The sequence below is a fragment of the Oncorhynchus mykiss genome, chromosome 17 (genome assembly GCF_057628025.1).
Source record: "Oncorhynchus mykiss isolate SJ-2025 chromosome 17, ASM5762802v1, whole genome shotgun sequence".
NCBI lineage: Eukaryota > Metazoa > Chordata > Actinopteri > Salmoniformes > Salmonidae > Oncorhynchus > Oncorhynchus mykiss.
In genome coordinates, this window is record NC_143038.1 from 59,632,375 (window position 1) to 59,655,804 (window position 23,430).

At 41.3% G+C, this 23,430-nt stretch overlaps 1 protein-coding gene across 33 annotated transcripts in view; it reads right to left on the minus strand.

The window, feature by feature from the left end:
• Window positions 1-23,430, minus strand: part of foxp1b (forkhead box P1b) — a 232,673-nt gene that overhangs the window by 58,111 nt on the left and 151,132 nt on the right. For 26 of the 33 annotated variants that reach the window (XM_090206154.1, XM_090206153.1, XM_090206144.1 and 23 more), the window contains one exon: window positions 18,272-18,397. In XM_090206154.1, coding sequence (XP_090062280.1) covers window positions 18,272-18,397 — 126 coding nt within the window. Of the gene's footprint in view, window positions 1-2,794; window positions 3,127-18,271; window positions 18,398-23,430 lie in introns of those variants that run through there. The other 7 variants (XM_090206167.1, XM_090206162.1, XM_090206165.1 and 4 more) reach the window with 4 other exon arrangements.

Genomic DNA, 23,430 nt, shown 5'->3' on the forward strand with positions numbered 1-23,430 from the left:
ACAATAGCACCATTCACCAGCCCATTCACCTGGTCCCAGACCCAGTGGGTGCTACCCCCTCTTCTCATCCTGTGTACCTCCGTGTGCCCGTGTTTTATGGTTTATCAGCTCAGCACCATTACGCAACCCTGCGTGCCTTCAGATGCATTATTTGGATCAGTTGAGATTTAATTAAGATCACAGCCTTTAAAATCCCCTTCAAATGAAAATGTACCCAAAGACAACGCCTGACACATCCTCATGCAGATTGTTTCCATACTCTGCACACCAGCAATGCAAACCTCATTCTTGTTTCCATGACGGCAGACAAGGGGCCACAAATTGTGTAGGCTTTTTTAAACTTGGCTTGTGCTGTTGTCTTTTGTGAGTCAGAAAAACCACGTGGCCAATTCATAATAATAAAAAGGGGAGAAGTCAGCAGCTGGTTCACAGAATGTGTGAAAACCATCCAGAGATAAATCTAGATCCAACACATATGCCACCTCTTGTATCTGGATACAGCCTACTGAATCATTCCACAACTACTTACACAAAGAAAACATATATTATGTTATTTGAGGAGCACAGCAGTAATTAACACAGTATTACATAATGCTTTCTAGTAGCAGAGCAGGACGGAACAAGTGGCAAATATAGACTCGTTTATTTTGTCACACCATATCACTGTCTATACACCATGTAGCCTAATCATACTGTTAACATACTATCTCTATACTTTGAAATATATAACATCTTTTGTGTTGACATAATCCACCTATCTGATACAGAGACACCGTGACCAAGAGCAATGAGCAGTAATGTACCTAACGCAACAAAAGCTGTTTTCATGTCAAAACGTTCCTCAATCCAGCGAGGAGTCAGGAGAACAGCAGAGAGCAGCTGGTGGTTTTCTATATCACCGGTAAACTATTCCCCCTCACTCACTCACTCCACACTACAAAGCAGTGGCCACTCCTGTAAAGGATATCCCAGAGCTCTGTGGGATTTCGCTGGCTGTCGGCTGCCACCATGCCCGCTTCTCTGGGTACAGGGTAATATCTGGTTGCCTATGTCATGGTTTAAAAATGACAGGTGCTGGCAGCCTCTCGCCTTGACAGGCCGTTGCACAAATAATGGCCCTGCCTGAAAGGGCTAATGCACTACTAATGAACAATAAATCAACTTTGATTACAAAATGTCATCCCAATCAGCTCGCACTCCAGCTCTCCCAAACTGCACCCCCAGCCCAGCCAGTGCAGCTGCACAGCATTACAGTGCACACTGGCTGTTTAGGCTTAATTTTCCTCACAATCTGATGTTAACCTCCACCGGCCCCTCTCTGCCAGAGAAATTCACCCTCTCTCTCTAAACTCTACCAGTACAGATACACCCTCTCATCGCCGAGGCTGTTCAGACACAGTCTGGAGCTCAGTACAAACATGGCAGAGGGGGTAGAAGGTGAAAACATTAGCCTCAAAAGTGAGGAAAATGTTGTTGTTTTTTAAGCATGTGTTAATATATTAATTGAAAATGTTGTTGTTTTGGAAGACTCTGAAGGCTCTCTTACATTAAAAGTTAAACCAGCATCACAAAGTAAATAACAGTCTTCAGTCTAATATCTAAGGGGTGTTTCATGGGGTTCAAATCTACCACCAGGGAAGAGAGGGAAGTTGGTGTAGAAAGGTTCAACTTTATCTCTCATTTCATTCTCCGCCCCCTTTACTACACACACGCATGCAGGCTCTCAAGCACACCCACGTATGCATGTGTTCACGTGCGTGTGCACGCACAAAAAAAAAATGTTTCAGGAAAAATGTCAGTTCTGACATTTCAAATGATTGAGTCTGCCTAAAATGGTTACGTAGTGGCAGTGTCAAATATAGAGTTGTGCCTCCCTCTCCCTTAATTTCAAGTGACAGAGTGAGGAGACGATCAACCCCCCATCACCTCGCTGCCTTCTTCACTTGACAGGGACACTGTCCATAGCCTGAGTGGGAGCCAGGTCTGACCGGCAAACACACACTCAACTCACAAACACACAAACTGGGAATATCTCATGTATAACTAACAGTAAACAATAACAGCATGCCCTACTGAAGCTGAGGGCTACATGTGCTTGTTAGTAACACACTGGGATGCAGAATATATTAAATAATAATATGTGATAAACAACTTCACTGCTAAAATACAGCCTTTCCTAGAACTTTCCATATCTTAACAACACATGCTGTTGTACCAGAGCCTGATGATCTGGTTAGTACAGTGTCAGAATAAAGAAACAAACACAACTAGAATCCCAACTACAGTATATCTAAACTGGCATATGAGCAACTTCATGTAAAGTGTTACCTTAATGTAAAGTTTTACCTTAATGTAAAGTGTTACCTTAATGTAAAGTGAATCTAAATACACAAAATGATTAACAAAACATTTGAACATTTCATTTGTTGAAGCACAATTCAGCAAATGAAAACTATATCTCTGAATGGCATCAGCAACTATCAGCAGGTAAACACAAACATCTAAACAACACGTAGCCTATCTTTAAAAACACAGCATCTCCCCACAAATCACAAAATACTTGTAGTGTAACAGCCTTCAGGGAAAGTCTGTACTCTGTCCCTATCTACAGAACACACTAAAACCTGGATCCATTCTCTCCTTAAACAAACTGCATGACAAAATTAACCAATTACAATGATAGAACATCAACAACAGATAGATAAAAGCCCTCATCTTTTCCCTGGACAAATGACATTGTCAAGTTTTATACAAGAAAGCTGGCAAAATTGCAGAATCAATCATATTGACAAACCTGACAAACTCCATTTAGCTGGCAGGGTAAACAGAGATCTGGGCCGTGCAGTGTTGAGTGGAGCGGAGAGGAGCGAGAGAGAGAGAATGAAAGGCAAAGAGGCAGGCAGAGAGGCAGGCGGACACTACTGTTCTGTGGCGTCTCCAGGCTTCCTCGGGATACAGACAGATTGCACGTGCAAGGTTGCTCCCTGGCTGACAAGATACAAAACTATCCAATCAACCACGCCCTTCTCCACCAATCACAACCAGCCCCCTAAACATAATCAATTCAAATGGCCTACACAATAGGGAGCCTCAGGCTGAGCTGCAGGTGAACCCATGCCTTTGTGTGGGACCCCTTTGAAAAAAAATACATAGTTGACGGCTGTTAACCCTTTGACCTATTGAAACAATGGATGCCTAAAGAAAAGAAGCCCTTTAATTAAACAACAGATAAGTAAACACAGCTATCCAGCTGAAAGAAAGAATCTAGCCTGCTATCAGACACTTTATTGTTCTGGTAAATGGAATTGTTTACAGCGTCAGGACAAAGAGTCAAACTAATTTTATATTCTGAGAACAACAAACAGCCAACAAACAATTTAGATGCTTTGTTGATTTATACCATAAATACCATAAAAAAGCATTTCAGTCTAAAATAAATACTTTTTAATATAATTGTTTTTTTGTGTGTTTTTTTTATATTGTTTCATGAGTAAGAAACAACTTTTCCATTAACTACATAATTTCTTTATTTTTCCAGATATCACTTGTTTATTTTTCCAGATACCACATCTATATTTTTCCAGATACCACATCTATCTTTTTCCAGGGTATCTTTAATATTTTTGCCCTTTGTAAAAATAAGCAATAAACTCATTGATCTACCAAAATACATGATTTTTCCTCTGATTACTAATATCACTTGTTCTAATACTTCCCTACACAACATATACTACTCCTGCCTCTGGTGCTGTCACTACTACTCAGTCACGATAATACGAATATAATATAATACGTCTTAATAGAATCACATGGTTCAACAGCAGGTATATAAAAGAGAACAAGGGGAAACAGGACCCTGCCCTCTACTGGACATGCATGAACTGCACAGGAGAGAGAGAGAGAGAGAGAGAGAAAGGAGATAAATAAATATACCAAAAAAACTATTATACATACATTTTTGCTCTTTTTTGAAATAATAGCTTTTAAACCATGATAAATCTGTAGTATCTGAAAATATACTATTTACAACTATTCATTTCAGTTTGAGAAGAATCAAAAGGATGAAATACATTCAGACACAAATACTAAGACATTAAAACAAACCTTTAGTCAGGATTAACACATAACTCAGTTAATTAACATGTTAACATGCACAACAAATTCAAACATGGCCATAACATTTTTTTCATATCAATGTCCATAAAAGCTTGGCTAAGGATGAAGGAATGCTCATGGAATACGAACATTCCAGAACACAAATCAACACAGTCCATACATACAGTAACAAGCCACTGCCCTCATCTGCTAATAACTAACAACAAGCTTTGTTAAGCTGGGTGACCTATATAAATAATTGACTGGGTGACCTCAAGTGTCAAAAGTGACAATTCCAATACATATCTTAGTGAATAATTAACCAGAAGAAGAAAAGGCTCTTTACTTTCTATCTGACACACTCAGAGGGCTCAGACAAAGACACAGACACAGACACACACACACACACACACACACACACACACACACTGATCTCGGCTCTGGCCACACTCTTCTCCCCAGCACTCTCCCTGGGGTGGCATGTCGGCATATTCTCAATAAAACACCTTCTCTAAGCAGTAATAGGCCACTGTTCTCATTTCAATGCTCCCAAAGGCCTCATGATAAATTTAGCAGACATACAGTTCAAGCCTCCCCTCTCTCACACTCTACTCTCCTCCTCCTCTGCCTGAGCCTGCACTGTGCACAGTAATTACACATAGGTGTGTATCGATGTGATACATATATATTTCTTCACCAAACATATTTTGTCAACACAGAGAATCATCAATATCCTTGAGCCTTCAGTTTTATCTTTCACCCATCCTCTTCATGATGATCCAGAAATAATTATTGTGCTTACGACACAGTGAGATGACATAATAAAAGACTCAATTTCCTGCCTGTGTTACAGTGAAAGTATGAGTTAACGTCTGGTAGTCTGACTAGTGTTTGTTCTGGGGTTAAAGACAATGGCAGCTCCCATATACAAACACAGAGGGTGAACAACATAAAGGGGTGTAGACTAAATTCATTCTAAACCATATCAACATGGGTACACTAAATAACTAGATATGTCCAACTCATGTTACAATTAAAATTAAAATAATAACTGTATTTTATTTTTTTAAGATAAATGGTCAAACCGTATACCAAAACCCAGGCATCTTCAGACCAGTGATGTATTCACTAGGAACCAAACAGAAGCAAACGGAATGAAATGGGGAATAACCTACCTGAATTTGCATAAAAGTGTTTGCAACTGTTTGCTATTGTGTGCACTATTGATTACACCCCAGGTGAGCGACTTCTCGAACAACATCAGCTCTGTGTACAGTCTCTGCTGTATCTGAAAAGACAAACTTACTGGAAATTCAGAATCTTTTTTTCTGAGTTTTGGGTTGAACTAATGTGTACAGACCTCTTTAACTCCTCTCTCTATCCCCTGACATCTGCACTTTAGCCTCATCTGAAATGGGCAGGGTTATTGGCCAAGGTGAACTCATATTAAGTCATGCCTGTTGCAATGTGTTACAAGGATGTATTATGTTATTGGTTTCAGACATTAAAGAACACATTGTGTAGTCTGTATTTGCTAAATATTTCCTTGAGGTGATATGCCAGCCAGCGCAGAACGAGGTTTGTGTTTCTTTGTGTTCTGTCTGCTGTGGTTTTCACTTAGTCAAAACAAGAACATCTACAGCGATGTGCAACATAAATTCAGGGGGGTGGGGGAATTTTGTGCCGTATTCTATCATGATTGATTCATATAGAGTTCTTCTTTTGAATCAGACACTATATTAAGAAGTACAGTGCCTCATCATGACATTTTGTTCAGGAAAAATAATCCTGTAGTTGAATGATGCCAAATGAAATGAGCAGTGGAACTGTCATCTCTATCCTACAGGATTTCTAAAAGACACGTCTGGGAGCTATGATTACATCTAAAAATAGTTAGTTTGAGTACATTTTGGGCGCACGAGTGCATCCATGCCAACTATTTGGTATCCAGGAACTAGTCATAGTTACATGAATTACCAGGGTGTGGACTATAAACATGTACTCTTCAGTGCCCAACACAAATATAGACGTACATATGTCTACGGACTGTGTCATTCAATTCAGTATGGTTTTAGGAACGTAGACCCTCTCTAAACAGGGTGAGTAGATAGCACTAACTGAAACTATCAGTGTACACAATACTCCTAATCTTAATCCTAAAAAGCATGCTGGTCAGTTAAGCGTCAGTTATGCTGGTCAATTAAACAGGCTGGTCAGTTGTCCCCCTGGTAGTTAAAGTCCCTCCAAGTCAATGTAAAACTTCAGGACCTCGTGTCCCTAGAGAAGCACACAATACAAATAGATGAATGAGTTGTTGAGGCATGTAGTTGTGAAGCTCTGATGCTTGACATATTGCACTCTGATGTTTTTCTGACTTGTGTCGTGAACATGTTAGTTACTGACGTACTGCTTGTTGTATTGATGTGATTTTCACCTGGTTTATATTTAATGTGTCTGTTTATCTGATACTGATGTGTTGATGCAGTTGCCTTGGTCCAGGTCTCTCTTGAAAAATATACTTTTATCTCAACAAGACTAACCTGGTAAAAAAAGGTTAATTAAATGTAGAGATGCATGAGTGGATGTTTTTGATATGGCTCTTGGTGTTTATTAATGCTCTGTCCTTACAGTCCATGCATCCACCCATTACCACCCAAAAGGGGAGGTGAATCATTTCAAACAACACATGGCTGAAATCAAGATACTGTGGCGGAGAATGATTTGAAGATACAAGATTGGGGGGAGGGGGAGACAGGGAGACAGGGAGGGGGATAGAGCTTGAAGGGAAACATCAGTCCTCAGAATAAAAAAAGGTCCAGCAAATGGCAGTGGCTTAAAGCCCTGTGTCTGGAGTCCGGAGTCAGACCGACAGTCATCGCATGGCTGAGGCTCACTAACAGGCTGAAACAGACTGCCTGGAAATACAAGGGATGACTTCATACTGACAGAATGATCCAAACCTGTTTCTAATATATACAGTACACATAATACATTTTTACGATATGACAAGAAAAACAAGCGGTGAAAAAGACATCCTGATCCCTGGTTACACACAGATGCAGGGATCAGCGCTGTGCTGATCATTCCTGGCATATTAAATCACCTCAAAGACAGAGACACACGGAATCATGCACATACACACACGCACAGATGTATGTGATTTGATTTTGAACCTAAAAACTGTGCTGATGAACCTGAAGAATATTGATGTCTCTTAGGTCGTGTTTACACTTGACACTTACATGCGACTTCTGCTATCAGAATATGAAGATCGCATTGAAAAGACCGGTCTAGACGCACAAAAGTCGCTTTGTGTTCAGATTTGGAAGTGGTCATGGATGCATTGTGTGTGTATTTCACCTCAGTCTGGACGCAATCAGGCTACCGAAAGCGCATACAGTGGGCAATGTCATCAGCACTCCCACAAGTATCCAGAAAACGTGTTTTGGGACCGAGAGGCACCTTTCATTATAATGTTGGAGGAAATATGTTCCGAGTGTGTAAATGCTAGCCAACTAGCTAATAAATAGAAAATATTATGGCTAGAGTTACACTATCCCGTTTGCAATCCCTTTAGCATTGCTTGCTAGCTTGCTGGCTAGCTACAGAGGTTAGCTGGCTAGTTAGCTACAGTAGTTAGCTACTGCCATCAGTTGTTATTTTATTATCATATTTAGCCTATTCCACCGTTTGTAGAATGCATACTGACATTTGAATATAGCGCGTGAAAAGGGAATCTGGACACACTGTGGACACTGTAGACACATTTGAATGTACAGTATGTGTAAATGCATGACTAGTTTGGTATTCCACGATCAGAATACTAACGCTGCCTGAACTGTGAAGTCTAGACATGGCCTTATAGCACAGTATCTGTCAGAACATTCCCATTTCAATCCTCATTCAACACTAGGAGTAGGCTTAGTTTCTGCTTACTGACCACTGAAAGGATTATCCATCCACTCTGGTCTTGATTGTCTGAACCTGAACGTGTCTGTTTAAAACAAACAACTTGGTTCATTTAGGGTGAGGTTCACAGCTTGGGTGCTCATCACAGAGAGGCTGTGTCTGCCTCAATTGTCCCGTTGTCTCAGCTGCCCTTCCTCCTTTTGGCAGGGAGCCAGAGTGGGCCGAGCCCGGGCTCATTGTCACCTCACCTAGCCACGGTAGTGGGCCACGGATAGCGCTCCGAACCACGGGGCGGCTGGGCTGCAGGAGGGAGCTCCTCGGAATGCTGCCTCTGATTGCTTTAGAGCGCTGGTGGAGGTCCAGCCGGCAGTCTAATGATTTACAGATTGGAACACTGTGGTGTACATGTGTCAGGACAATGCCATAGGTCTACCACAAACAACAGTAGCAGAGCAAGCTGGCGGCTTCTCCTCCCCTGTCAGAGAGAGGTGTGGCCCCTGCATTCTGTCACACAACACTCCCCCAAAGACCACAAATGAAGGATATGAGTGGCGGAGGGGAGGGGGGCAAAACTTAAAAGGCTTTCATCATGTCAAACTGAAAATACATTATCTATTGACCTGGAGATGCCCTCTGTAAAACAGAGAGGGCGAGAGAGAGAGATTCACCTGGCAAAAATGTACGGTAGATGATGGGTTCGTGTTATTCCCCGTCTTATTTCTGAAGAGAATAACAAGCACTGCTCCATTGATATCATGAATATGTTCAATGCAAAATATATCAGATGATGCTGACAAGATGACCTATCAAATGAATCATGATCATTTCATTTAAATATTAAAAGAAAGCCAACGCATCATTTCAGTGAACAGAGGAAGTCAGGAAACCATATAAAAGCAGTTTCTCTTTTCTTGTTTTCCGTTGCTCACCAGCTTCAAGGACTCAGCTTCAGTAGAACTAAGAAAGAAGTGATCTTTACAAGTTGCTTTCAGAGAACACACAAAAGATTCAACAAGGGATTTTTTTTCAGTAGTCTGCCGCCCTATGTGACGCATTTGCCTGTGCTACAAACAATCTGTCTACAACCAAAAATATAATAATTATAAAAGGGGATAGGTTATTTGTCAAGGCCATTAACATGATCTGTTTTTAGTCCAACTACACAAACATTCTCAGGATTGTATTTTCTGACCTACTAATAGTGGCAAATAAAAGTCAACTTTCTTAATGGAGAGTTCATATAGAAAAGAGAGGCTGGCTTGCAGCCTGCAGCACCTCACAGTACCTAATGGTACTAGCGACATGAAAAATGAAGGCCCATCAAGGCCACCATCCAGACCTGGAACAGAACAAGTCTAATCTAGGCATTACACTGATGGCACTGGAACCATGTTGACATAACATCTTCAGCCCAGTTGCATGTCACATATTCTAATGTAGGCGCTGGGTGCCTACCCAGGAACCCTTGCAGTGTGGCATAGTTAACTGAGCAGGCTCCAAAGCAATGCCACAAACAAGCCTCTTTTTTCCCTTCTTCCTCCGCGGTGCGAGTGGACTATCAGCGAGGGTCCGACAGTGTTGTGCCTAATGACCTATTTCTCCACTCCTGATCCTGCGGCTGGCATAATTAGTTACCTGGGGCTGCAATCCAATTTGAAGTGATGACAAGAAAGTGATCCATGAAAAAGTAATAAGTTAAATCCAATTTCAGCCAGCCTCTAATTAAATGCACATGGAACTAATGAGTCAAACCCTACCATTTCACTGATAATGCTAATTAGCGGGGTGGGAGTTGCTCGCTCTCGTCCCGCGCCACTGTAGGTGTGAAGCGCGAGGTAAAGTGGCATAGACTTTTAATTACACGTCATTCTGTCAGTAATTTACTGGCTTTTTGACCAGTTAAGTATGTTAAGCTGCTCTCCAGCCTGCTAACAGCTGTTTGTATGATTTAATATGATTCAAGGCACTGGGAAACAGTATGCAAGCAGCACATTCAGTATCTAGTCTACACATTACATTGGGGGGGTTTGGAGGTAAAAACACCCCCTCTTCTTGGAGATATAAAACACAACAGCCATTTCATGCTGATCAAGGATTCTCCTGCTTGGTTTTTCTCTCCCCCTTCTATGCAGGTCATTTTTTTCAGATGCTTCAGATATTCTGTGCTTCATTATTTTTGACTTGTATAAAATGAATTGGAGTGAGTCACAGAGCTTGTGCATCTCTCTCTCTCTGTCTGTCTAATGGGGATACTGATGAGATGAATAGGACTTCACCACAGATAGATCTTCACAGCTCTACACACATCAGGTGGCAGCTCACTGCATATCTCATACAGTTGAAGTCGGAAGTTTACATACACTTAGGTTGGAGTCATTAAAACTCTCTAATTCACTGTATCACAATTCCAGTGGGTCAGAAGTTCACATACACTAAGTTGACTGTGCCTTTAAACAGCTTGGAAAAATCCCCAAAATGATGTCATGGCTTTAGAAGCTTCTGATAGGCTAATTGACATCATTTGAGTCAATTGGAGATGTACCTGTGGATGTATTTCAAGGCCTACCTTCAAACTCAGTGCCTCTTTGCTTGACATCATGGGAAAATCAAAAGAAATCAGCCAAGACCCCAGAAAAAAATGTGTAGACCTCCACAAGTCTGGTTCATCCTTGGGAGCAATTTCCAAACGCCTGAAGGTACCACGCTCATCTGTACAAACAATAGTACGCAAGTATAAACACCATGGGACCACGTAAATGTCATACCGCTCAGGAAGGAGACGCGTTCTCTCTCCTAGAGATGAACGTACTTTGGTGAGAAAAGTGCAAATCAATCCCAGAACAACAGCAAAGGACCTTGTGAAGTTGCTGGTGGAAACAGGTTCAAAAGTATCTGTATTCACAGTAAAACAAGTCCTATATCAACATAACCTGAAAGGCCGCTCAGCAAGGAAGAAGCCACTGCTCCAAAATTGCCATCAAAAAAGTCAGACAACGGTTTGCAAATGCACATGGAGACAAAGATCGTACTTTTTGGAGAAATGTCCTCTGTTTTGATGAAACAAAAATAGAACTGTTTGGTCATAATGACAATCGTTATGTTTGAAGGAAAAAGGGGGAGGTTTGTATGCCGAAGAACACCATCCCAACCGTGAAGCCCCGGGGGTGGCAGCATCATGTTGTGGGGGTGCTTTGCAGGAGGGAGGGTCTGGTGCACTTCGCAAAATAGATGGCATCATGAGGAAGGAAAATATGTGGATATATTGAAGCAACATCTCAAGACATCAGTCAGGAAGTTAAAGCTTGGTCGCAAATGGGTCTTCCAAATGGACAATGACCCCAAGCATACTTCCAAAGTTGTGGCAAAATGGCTTAAGGACAACATAGTCAAGGTATTGGTATCAAAGCGCTGTCCTCAATCCTATAGAAAATCTTTGGCCAGAACTGAAAAAGTGTGTGCAAGCAAGGAGGCCTACAAACCTGACTCAGTTACACCAGCTCTGTCAGGAGGAACGGGCCAAAATTCACCCAACCTATTGTGGGAAGCTTGTGGAAGGCTACCCGAAACGTTTGACTCATATTAAACATTTTAAAGGCAATGCTACCAAATACTGTCACGGCTGGCTGAAGGACTGGACTAAAGTGCAGCATGGTAAGCATACATTTTCTCTTTATTCAAAAAAATGACACCGACAAAACAAAGAACAAAAACCAAACCGTGAAGCTTGGGCTATGTGCCCTGAACAAAGTCAAAGTTAACTTCCCACAAAACAGGTGGGAGAAAAGGGTACCTAAGTATGGTTCTCAATCAGAGACAACGATAGACAGCTGCCTGATTGAGAACCACACCCGGCCAAACACATAGAAATAGAAAATCATAGAACATAGACTGCCCACCAAAATCACACCCTGACCAAACCAAAATGGAGACATAAAACGCTCTCTACGGTCAGGGTGTGACAAATACTAATTGAGTGTATGTAAACTTCTGACTCACTGGAAATGTGATGAAAGAAATAAAAGCTGAAATAAATCATTCTCTCTACCATTACTCTGACATTTCACATTCTTAAAATAAAGTGGTGATCATAACTGACCTAAGACAGGTGATTTTTACTCTGATTAAATGTCAGGAATTGTGAAAAACTGAGTTTAAATGTATTTGGCTAAGATGTACAGTGCCTTGCGAAAGTATTCGGCCCCCTTGAACTTTGCGACCTTTTGCCACATTTCAGGCTTCAAACATAAAGATATAAAACTGTATTTTTTTGTGAAGAAACAACAACAAGTGGGACACAATCATGATGTGGAACGACATTTATTGGATATTTCAAACTTTTTTAACAAATCAAAAACTGAAAAATTGGGCGTGCAAAATTATTCAGCCCCTTTACTTTCAGTGCAGCAAACTCTCTCCAGAAGTTCAGTGAGGATCTCTGAATGATCCAATGTTGACCTAAATGACTAATGATGATAAATACAATCCACCTGTGTGTAATCAAGTCTCCGTATAAATGCATCTGCACTGTGATAGTCTCAGAGGTCCGTTAAAAGCGCAGAGAGCATCATGAAGAACAAGGAACACACCAGGCAGGTCCGAGATACTGTTGTGAAGAAGTTTAAAGCCGGATTTGGATACAAAAAGATTTCCCAAGCTTTAAACATCCCAAGGAGCACTGTGCAAGCGATAATATTGAAATGGAAGGAGTATCAGACCACTGCAAATCTACCAAGACCTGGCCGTCCCTCTAAACTTTCAGCTCATACAAGGAGAAGACTGATCAGAGATGCAGCCAAGAGGCCCATGATCACTCTGGATGAACTGCAGAGATCTACAGCAGAGGTGGGAGACTCTGTCCATAGGACAAGAATCAGTCGTATATTGCACAAATCTAGCCTTTATGGAAGAGTGGCAAGAAGAAAGCCATTTCTTAAAGATATCCATAAAAAGTGTCGTTTAAAGTTTGCCACAAGACACCTGGGAGACACACCAAACATGTGGAAGAAGGTGCACTGGTCAGATGAAACCAAAATTGAACTTTTTGGCAACAATGCAAAACGTTATGTTTGGCGTAAAAGCAACACAGCTGAACACACCATCCCCACTGTCAAACATGGTGGTGGCAGCATCATGGTTTGGGCCTGCTTTTCTTCAGCAGGGACAGGGAAGATGGTTAAAATTGATGGGAAGATGGATGGAGCCAAATACAGGACCATTCTGGAAGAAAACCTGATGGAGTCTGCAAAAGACCTGAGACTGGGACGGAGATTTGTCTTCCAACAAGACAATGATCCAAAACATAAAGCAAAATCTACAATGGAATGGTTCAAAATAAACATATCCAGGTGTTAGAATGGCCAAGTCAAAGTCCAGACCTGAATCCAATCGAGAATCTGTGGAAAGAACTGAAAACTGCTGTTCACAAATGCTCTCCATCCAACCTCACTGAGCTCGAGCTGTTTTGCAAGGAGGAATGGGAAAAAATGTCAGTCTCTCGATGTGCAAAACTGATAGAGACATACCCCAAGCGACTTACAGCTGTAATCGCAGCAAAAGGTGGCGCTACAAAGTATTAACTTAAGGGGGCTGAATAATTTTGCACGCCCAATTTTTCAGTTTTTGATTTGTTAAAAAAGTTTGAAATATCCAATAAATGTCGTTCCACTTCATGATTGTGTCCCATTTGTTGTTGATTCTTCACAAAAAAATACAGTTTTATATCTTTATGTTTGAAGCCTGAAATGTGGCAAAAGGTCGCAAAGTTCAAGGGGGCCGAATACTTTCGCAAGGCACTGTATGTAAACTTCAGACTTCAACTGTAATTGTTGAATCATTGGACCAACAGGCTTCGATACAGCTTCTACCCCAAAGCCATTAGACTGCTTAATAGCCGTAAGACTGCTAAATAGTTCATTAAATGGTTACCCGGACTATCTTCATTGACCCTATCTTGCACTGACTCTATGCACACTCACAAGACTAAATCAGTGCATTCGGAAAGTATTCAGACCCCTAGACTTTTTGCACATTTTGTTAGGTTACAGACATATTCTAAAATTGATTAACCCCCCAAAAATCCTCATCAATCTACACACAATTCCCTATAATGACAAAGCAAGACCAGGTTGTTAGAAATTTTAGCAAATGTATTAAAATAAAAAAACTTAAATATTACATTTACATAAGTACTCAGACCCTTTACTCAGTACTTTGTTGAAGCAACCGTGGATGTGATTACAGCCTTGAGTCTTCTTGGGTATGACGCTACAAGCTTGGCACACCTATATTTGGGGAGTTTCTCCCAATTTTCTCTGCAGATCCTATCAAGCTCTGTCAGGTTGGATGGGGAGCGTTGCTGCACAGCTATTTTCAGGTCTCTACAGATATGTTCAATAGGTTAAAGTCCTGGCTCTGGCTGGGAAACTCAAGGACATTAATAGACTTGTCCTGAAGCCACACCTGCGTTGTCGTGGCTGTGTTCTTTGGTTCTTTGTCCTGTTGGAAGGTGAACCTTTGCACCAGTCTGAGGTCGTGAGAGCTCTGGAGCAGGTTTTCATCAGGGATTTCTCCGTTCATCTTTCCCTCGATCCTGACTAGTCTCCTAGTCCCTGCTGCTGAAAAACATCCCCACAGATGATGCTGCCACCACCATGCTTCACTGTAGTCATGGTGTCAGGTTTCCTCCAGATGTGGCGCTTGACATTTAGGCCAAAGAGTTCCATCTTGGTTTCATCAGATCAGAGAATCTTGTTTCTCATGTTCTGAGAGTCTTCAGGTGCCTTTTGGCAAACTCCAAGAGGGCTGTCATGTGCCTTTTACTAAGGAGTGGCTTCCATCTGGCCACTCTACCATTAAGGCCTGATTGGTAGTGCTGCAGAGATGGTTGTCCTTATGAAAGTTTCTCCCACCTCCACAGAAGAACTCTGGAGCTCTTTCAAGGGTGACCATCGGGTTCTTGGTCACCTCCCTGACCAAGGATCTTCTCCCCTGATTGCTCAGATTAGCCGGGGCGGCCAGCTCTAGGAAGAGTCTTGGTGGTTCCCAACTTTGTCTATTCAATAACGATGGAGGCCACTGTGTTCTTGGGAACCTTCAATGATCCAGAAATATTTTGGTAGCCTTCCCCAGATCTGTGCCTCGACACAATCCTGTCTCGGAGCTCTACAGACAATTCCTTTGACCTCAGTGCTTGTTTTTTCTCTGACATGCAATATCAACTGTGGGACCTTACATAGACAGGTGTGTGCTTTTCCAAATCATTTCCAATCAATTGAATTTACCACAGGGTTACTCCAATCAAGTTGTAGAAACATCTCAAGGATGATCAATGGAAACAGGATGCACCTGAGCTCAATTTCAAGTCTCATTGCAAAGGGTTTGCATACTTACATAAATAAGATATTTCTATTTTAGATTTTTATACATTTTCAAACATTTCTAAAAACTTGTTTTCACTTTGTCATTATGGGGTACTGTGTGTAGATTGATGAGGGGAACAAAATAATTGAATCCATTTTAGAATAAGGCTGTAACGTAACAAAATGTGTAAAAAGTCAAGGGGTCTGAATACTTTCCGAATGCACTGTATCCTCCAAACACCAGGCATTATCCAAACACCAGGCATTATCGGGCATTATCACTTACATAAACACTTGTCTGTACTTGTGGCTTTCATTATGATAGTTTCAACCTAGCAAAATGTAACATAACCTACAACACATTACAAAGCAGGCAATTTAGCATTTTATTTAGATACTATGGCCAACTAGCCTGTGCTCTTCACAAGATTTGGGCAGAGGAGGAAAAAAGGCCCAGCTCTCTTTTCAATAGCTTAGTGACAGGTTGGGCAAGATCTTAGAATTTGTATTTTTTCTTTGTCTGTGAGAGAATGTGTAGTACTTCACTATGTCCCAAAAACTGGCTGTACGCTGGAATCTTCCATGTAGCCTCCTGTGTTTGTTGACCTCTGCTATACATTTTCCAGCCTGACTCGGGAAACTCTTTAGTTGGATCCCTTCAACTTATTTGAATCCTGACAAATGCACACACAACTAAAAGGTCAACACAACTGAAATATCAACACAACTGAAAGGTCAACACAACTGAAAGGTCAACACAACTACAACACAACTAAAAGGTAAACACAACTAAAAGGTCAATACAACTGAAAGGTCAACACAACTACAACACAACTGAAAGGTCAACACAACTACAACACAACTAAAAGGTAAACACAACTAAAAGGTCAAAACAACTGAAAGGTCAACACAACTACAACACAACTGAAAGGTCAACACAACTACAACACAACTAAAAGGTCAACACAACTACAACACAACTAAAAGGTCAATACAACTGAAAGGTCAACACAACTACAACACAACTGAAAGGTCAACACAACTACAACACAACTAAAAGGTCAACACAACTACAACACAACTAAAAGGTCAACACAACTACAACACAACTAAAAGGTCAATACAACTGAAAGGTCAACACACCTACAACACAACTGAAAGTTCAACACAACTGAAAGGTCAATACAACTGAAAGGTCAATACAACTGAAAGGTCAACAGGACTGAAAGATCAACAGGACTAAAAGTTCAACAGAACTGAAAGGTGAGCACAACTAAAAGGTCAACACAACTAAAAGGTCAACACAAATGAAAGATCAACACAACTAAAAGGTAATCCTCTAGAGCTATTATTGAGACAAAAAATTGCCTCTTTAATTACAGATGTAGGATCTTAATTTGAGTCAGTTTGCTACAGCGGGAAAAGAATGCTGCGGCAACAGGAAATGTGATTGATCATGTGGATTATAATTAATGGAGATTTTTGTAGGGGTTGATACATTTTTCACTAGGACATATCAAGTATGAACTTTCTCAAAAACACAATACTGTTAATATAACCGTGTGTTAGTGTGGGTTTTCAGTGAATTTACGTAAATCATGAAGCTCATCTGCATTTCCTGCAGCGCAGGAAAATTCTTAGCGATAAAAGAGAGATTAAATTAAGATCCTACATGTGTACCTGTCATTAGACCTAGCTGCTAAGGGAAAGGGTCTATTAAATATATATATATATATACACACACGCATATAGAACAGTCCTCCGTATTAATGACCAAATATGCCCTGAAGTCATTTGCAATTTCGCACTGAAACAAACGTTCAAACAAAGATACACATGTGAGGCGGATCAAACGGGTGATCTGAAAATAAGTGGTGATCTGAAAATAAGTGGTGATCTGCTGTAAGTGGTGATCTGCTGTAAGTGGTGAAAACAGTTTCTCCTTGATATTACTGCCCCCATTGAGGGTAGTGATGAAAGAGAAAGAGGGAGAGGGAGAGAGGGAGAGGAGGAAAGAGAGAGAGAAAATGAGTGAGAGAGTGAGAGAGATACCAAAAGGCACCTAAAGCTCCTAAAGGTTCATATCTTCTGCTGGAGAGTTGGAAACATCACCTACTCTTCCCCTCTCTTCTCCTTTATCCTCCTTTAAACAGGCCACTCATGTTTCTATCACATATTAACCACTGCTACAACAGGCCTCGATCAGCAACACACATCATGTGTGCATTATTTCCTTGGCTTTGTTAAAAAATGGAATACATCAAAATATTTCCAAGAGGCTGATTTCTGAGAGTCTAGACTTTATTTTTAAATTTTAAATGTTTCCTTTATTTAACTAGGCAAGTCAGTTAAGAGCAAATTCTTATTTTCAATGACGGTCTAGGAACAGTGGGTTAACTGCCTGTTCAGGGGCAGAACGACAGATTTGTACCTTGTCAGCTCGGGGGTTGGCACTTGCAACCTTCCGGTTACTAGTCCAACGCTCTAACCACTAGGCTACCCTGCCACCCCAGGCATTCAGAACTGTGTTTATTCTACATAGTAATATAATTAATGTGTCACAGTCTGAGATGTATGTTGTTGATCACACTCACATTGCAATCCACACCCACGAACACACACACGCAAACGTGGTTGGCCTACAACCGTCACTCACTCTGCCTCTCTTAATTTCCTGTTGATGAAGGTTGCTTAGTACATTCACCCATGACAGAAAACAGCACACAGTGTACTATAGAAAAGATCAAGAAAGTTCAGCTCTCCATTGCTCAACTTAATAAGACTTTTACAACAGACCAACCGCTTTTGTTTGTCTTGAGGTCTCCAAATTGGAAGCAACAATATGACGGTTGACTGGTGTAAACATACACTGTTTGCATGTTCTTAACAAGCATATGACAGTGTGGTACCTGTAGGCTTGGCTGATTCTCATTGTCTTTGGGGGATTTTAGATCGGTGCCTTGCTGAAGCTGCAGTTGTTGTTGTTGTTGATGTTGTTGTTGCTGTAGAAGGATCTGCCGAGCCACTTGAAGAGCCTGAAAGAGAGATGAAAATGATGGTGGGTTAAAAAAAGGGAACAACATTGAAACTAAAAGCAGATATTTGATTGTCTTGGGGCTCAACCCTTCCCTTGAGACCACTCTTCTTTTAACACAACAGATGTAACCCAAACAACGACGTGTTCTTGGACTGCTGATAGATAACAAAACAAACAGGATTTTACACAAATCAATAGCTACAGCCAATGCAAATATTTTCTGTTGATTTAGATTTGATTAGGATCGCCATTAGTCGATGCCAATGGTGACAGCTAGTTTTACTGGGGTCCAACTCGTAGCGAAAAGACAATACAGACAAAAGTCTTAACAATTTACATACATTTAAAAACATGAACATGTAGCGTGTGTGTGTATACTGTAGGTTGCAATTACAGTAAACAGAAAAAGTCAGAGGCACAGAACGGTGCTTTTTGATCCTCCTCTCCCCCTGTCCACTCCCCTCCAGAAAGTAAATAAAAGGTTTATTGCTGCTCCAAATATCTGTTAAAGGACACGGTCTTCTCAGTGGAAAACAAAATACAGTGCAGTCACATGTTTATTGTTCCAGCTACTCCCTTTTCCCTCACGATAAATAATCAAACATGCCATCCAGAACAAACAAAGCCGTGGAGCCGGGAAAAACAGTGGTCATGAAAACCACACTGATACCAAGAAAAGCAAGCGTGTATTCCCACAGTGAGCCGCCAGCCTCCTCACACCTACACCAGTAAAACATCTGAGTAAATAACTAGGCTCATACTTTCCATACTCCACAGACGATTACTCCCACAATTAAACTAACAGTCCGAGCCCATCCCACACAGCAGAGTAATAGTCCACAAGTCAATTATTTGATGAGTCAGGTTGATTGCCAGACGCAAATTAAAAGTGGTATGTTGAAGACGGAAATCGGAAAAGGTGGAGGGGGGTGGGTGGGGTGGAGAGAGGAGGTGCTCAGAGTACGTAAGAGGGAAATGTAAAGAAACGTGTGAAAGAGTAAGAGGAATGTATGGAAGATGGTATGAAAGTGAAATAGGAAAAGGAAGAGGGTATGGTATGGTGAAAGGCTTATAGAGAAACAGAGAGAGTGATAGGAGAAGATGATCTATAGGCCTGTAAATGCTCTATAAAAGAAAGGATGAGAGGGGAGTCCAGCTCAGAGGCAGGGGCAAACAGCTGTGCGCTGCTCTGCACCGTGTGTGTGTGTTGACCCTCTCAAACACAGGCCTGTGGGATGACATCATGAGGCAAGAATATAACCACAGGCTACAAAGAGGCCACTCTCCTGGCGTTTTACCCTTCCACCATTAAAACATGCTCTCTCTCTCTTTTTCTCTCTCTCCCTGCCTATAGCTTGTGAGGGGAAAACCCCAGCCCACACATTCATAAAGATAGTGTACCCTTTTCTTGCGACAGTGTGAGATTCACTCCAACACAAACAGAGAAATCCAACGCAATGCTAAGGCACAAACAATAACCGACTATTTATAGCCCTAATTATAAGAGCATGATATTTAACCCATTCAGTTACAGTATGACAAACTTCCTATCTTCCCGCCTACAGTGGCAGACCTACCTAGCACTTAAAGCATGCAATACAAGATCAATGTAATTCAATAACCTCAAGTAGGTTATTGTAGGTAAGAATAAGTTGACGGTTAAAAGTTATATACACATTGCACTACAGCACTTATGCAAAATGTGCAGCGTAAAGTCAAGTTTAAATAGACAATAGACCACAAATGACAGAGCTGTGTAATGGAATAAAGGACAGAAGGTTCTTCTTCGAAGACACAATAATCTTACCTGGTGAGGCAGCATGGCACAACAGAGCACCAAATAGTTAAGCCAAGCCTACGGATTACTACAGGGGAACATTATGAATAAACAAAAGTAGTAGTTAGTTTTCTCTGTAACTTATGACACATGCATGCTTTGGTGTACCCTGTCTGGTTTACTAAGAGGGGTTGTTGGAACTAAGATACTTGAGTCAACAGGATATGATGGGAGTTTTTTAGATACTAATGGGTGAAGACATATATTTCTGGGAATCATTAACAGAAAAAAACCTGGCACAACACCTACAGTACTGCATCATCAATCAGCATAAATACAGTAACTGTGACGTTGCGATGGAACACTGTGTATTGTAAGATCATCCACGTTGATCTCAAGTTGATCATCAAATAGAAACTAACCTCATTAAGACTTTCATATTTGATAAAGTGGAAAAGCAGTCAGAAAATAATCACTTACAGTATTAGTCATACTGTTTGGGCTCTGTTTTCCCCAATGACTTTATAAAATAGTTTTAAAAGCGAAAGACACAGGATGAGTCAAAAGACCGTCATTATCGAAAAATAACGATATAAAAAGGTCTAGCTGGGGAACCTATGTAGAGTGTTTCCGAGTTGAGGCCGGCTAGAGGCTGAGGAATGATTTGTTGTTTAACAAGGCGACTGTAGCTGGCTGCCTTAGAGAGGCCTGATGCTGTGCTAAAATAACGCATTGTGAGCTGTCACTGTGATGTTTACACAGCACCCACTCTTCTCTTCACACAAGGCCTCTTCTCTCTCTCTCTCCCCTCTTTCCCTGGAATTCATCTCCTTTTGATCTCACATTCAAAGGTACTGGGGCTTGATAGACGTACAAGCCTAAAAGCAGCTCCAGACGCGCTAAACTGCCAGCGGATGACAGACCGGAGCATCTAAAGAGCAGAGAAATGAGGAGAACAGCATGTTGTCTGGGCACTACAATAGCACAAATCAAGAGACATATTAGGTGGAACTGATCAGATACAGTTCAAAGACAGATAATACAAACAGATAACTAGGATGCAAAGGGAACAGGAGACTGCCGTGCTTTAGGGCGAAGCAGATGTCAAGCTAAGGGGGGAAATACTGTATGTTTATAGAATTAACTAGGGTTTTACACAGAAATACACGTATTCAAGTTTTGACTTATTCTAATCTACAGAACCAGCAGATTGAACTGTGTGTATTTCTAACTGGCAAAACATGTCATGAGTAACATGAGGCTTGCCAATTGGATTTAGATATTTGTACGTGCGGAACCTGTCTATGTACAGGTGCAACTGAAGAAGCTGCATTACAATGTGCTGCTATGGTTGTTTGTACTACAGGCTAAGTTGTAGCTGTACAGTACGAGCTAGGATAAGGAACAAAATAAACACACACACGCACACACACACACACACACACACACACACACACACACACAAACAAACACCCTCCAGGATCTGACAAGGTCTTATTGCCAACAAAGACAATGCAATTTGATATCCTTGTCATTTGCACATTCTCTTTCAAATGTGTTCAAAGTTCACACCTTCCCCTGTGTTAACGGGTCTGTTTTAATAAACAGCGGCTGCCTTATTTCTAAATCTACTTTCACACCATATTAGTGAATAGAGCCTCTGAAAAGGCAGGAGCAGCTCTCATGTCCCAGGGCTATCTAGCAGTGATAAGGGAATGGCTAAGTACTAGATGTCTTTATATGCAGTCTGCACATGTGGATTATTTACAGGCTTTGGGTTTCCTGCTGTTAAAGCCAGCTCTGGGTGCCATACAAATCCCTGCTCTGAGAATTACCACAAGTCTTTGCTTTGATTCAGCCCTAAACTTTTTACTATGTTGTAATGGCACGCACATTTTGGACATGACCAAAGGCACTTCTTTATCTCTCTACATCTGTTGACCTTGAGTAAACAAAAAATACAAACAACTTGTGTTCAACTGTAGAGGAATTCAAATGCACTGGTTATTGAGAGATACGTCTAGTAGTAGGCTATGTTCCTCGGAAAGAAGAGACCAGCAACAATCATCCTGCAGTTCAAACTGACAGACAAATGTGAGCCAGGTAAAGAGAGTGGTTGTGTGAAAACTGAGAGGGCTCCATTCAGGGTGGCTCCACTGCAAGAGGTGCGGTGACGTGGGTCTGGTCTAGTGTGTTTGTTCAGGCCCATCAGGAGAGAGCCCTCTTTATTTCCTCCGACTCACCAATGTCCTCCAACTCCAACGTCAGTGTAAACCTTGAATGTGAAATGATTTCAAACAAATTGACCCTAACTGCTAGAAGATGTGCGCGCAGATGTAATCGGATCCCTGTGGCCATTGTGGAGACTGGAGAGAGAGGAAAAGGTGGCAGAGAGAGGAGAGGAGTGGAGGAAAGCAGAGAGGAGTAGAGGAGAGCGGGATCCAGTGCTCGCTGTTTACCCAGTGACTGGAGTTAACTAGACAGGAGACCAAGGTTCTCATACGGCCAGCAAAAACACAGCTATTAGGTTTGTCCTTAATGTAGTTCTGCTCAGCAGACACAGGCATTTCTCCCCCTTCTCAGGTCTGTGGGTTTGCCTGGTGATGGCCTAAATGTCAAGGTTATCCGCTTAACTTTCTAAGTGAAAGAGCACACCTCTCAACTCATCTGACATTTATGGCCCTCGCTCTACCCCTGCAATGTTTTATCCAAACAAAGGGCCTTCAGTAGCCCTGTGCAAGGATCCTCCTGGTGTGTTCATAGTACAGTAGGCTGACTCCCTCCTACAGAGTGGAAAGCTGTTCCTTCCATTTTTGTAAATTATGCAGGCTATTGTAAGACTGGCGGGGAATTTATTGAAACTGGGAGAGTTACTCACACATTTTTAGAATAGGACAAGTAGGATGATGTGTGATCAGCGGGGCATTGAGTGTGCAAACATATAGTAATGGAATTCACTTACAATAAGTGTCATTTTTATTGAAATGCATATGATTTGGGACCATTTTTAAACATGTGAGCAGATAAGCAGCAGTAGGAATCATGTCAATTTATATGAATTGAGTTATATACTTTTTTTGTACAATGGCTGTTTATCTGTAATGCAAAGTAGGCAGGGCTGTATTCCCTGTAAGTATATAATTAATGCCATTTCCAAAAAGCCTCTCCACATGGAAAACAGGCACCCATGTTTAAACCTCACGCATTACAGGCCCTCTGAAAAACACTCTCTAACCCATGTTTAGATTTCCAAA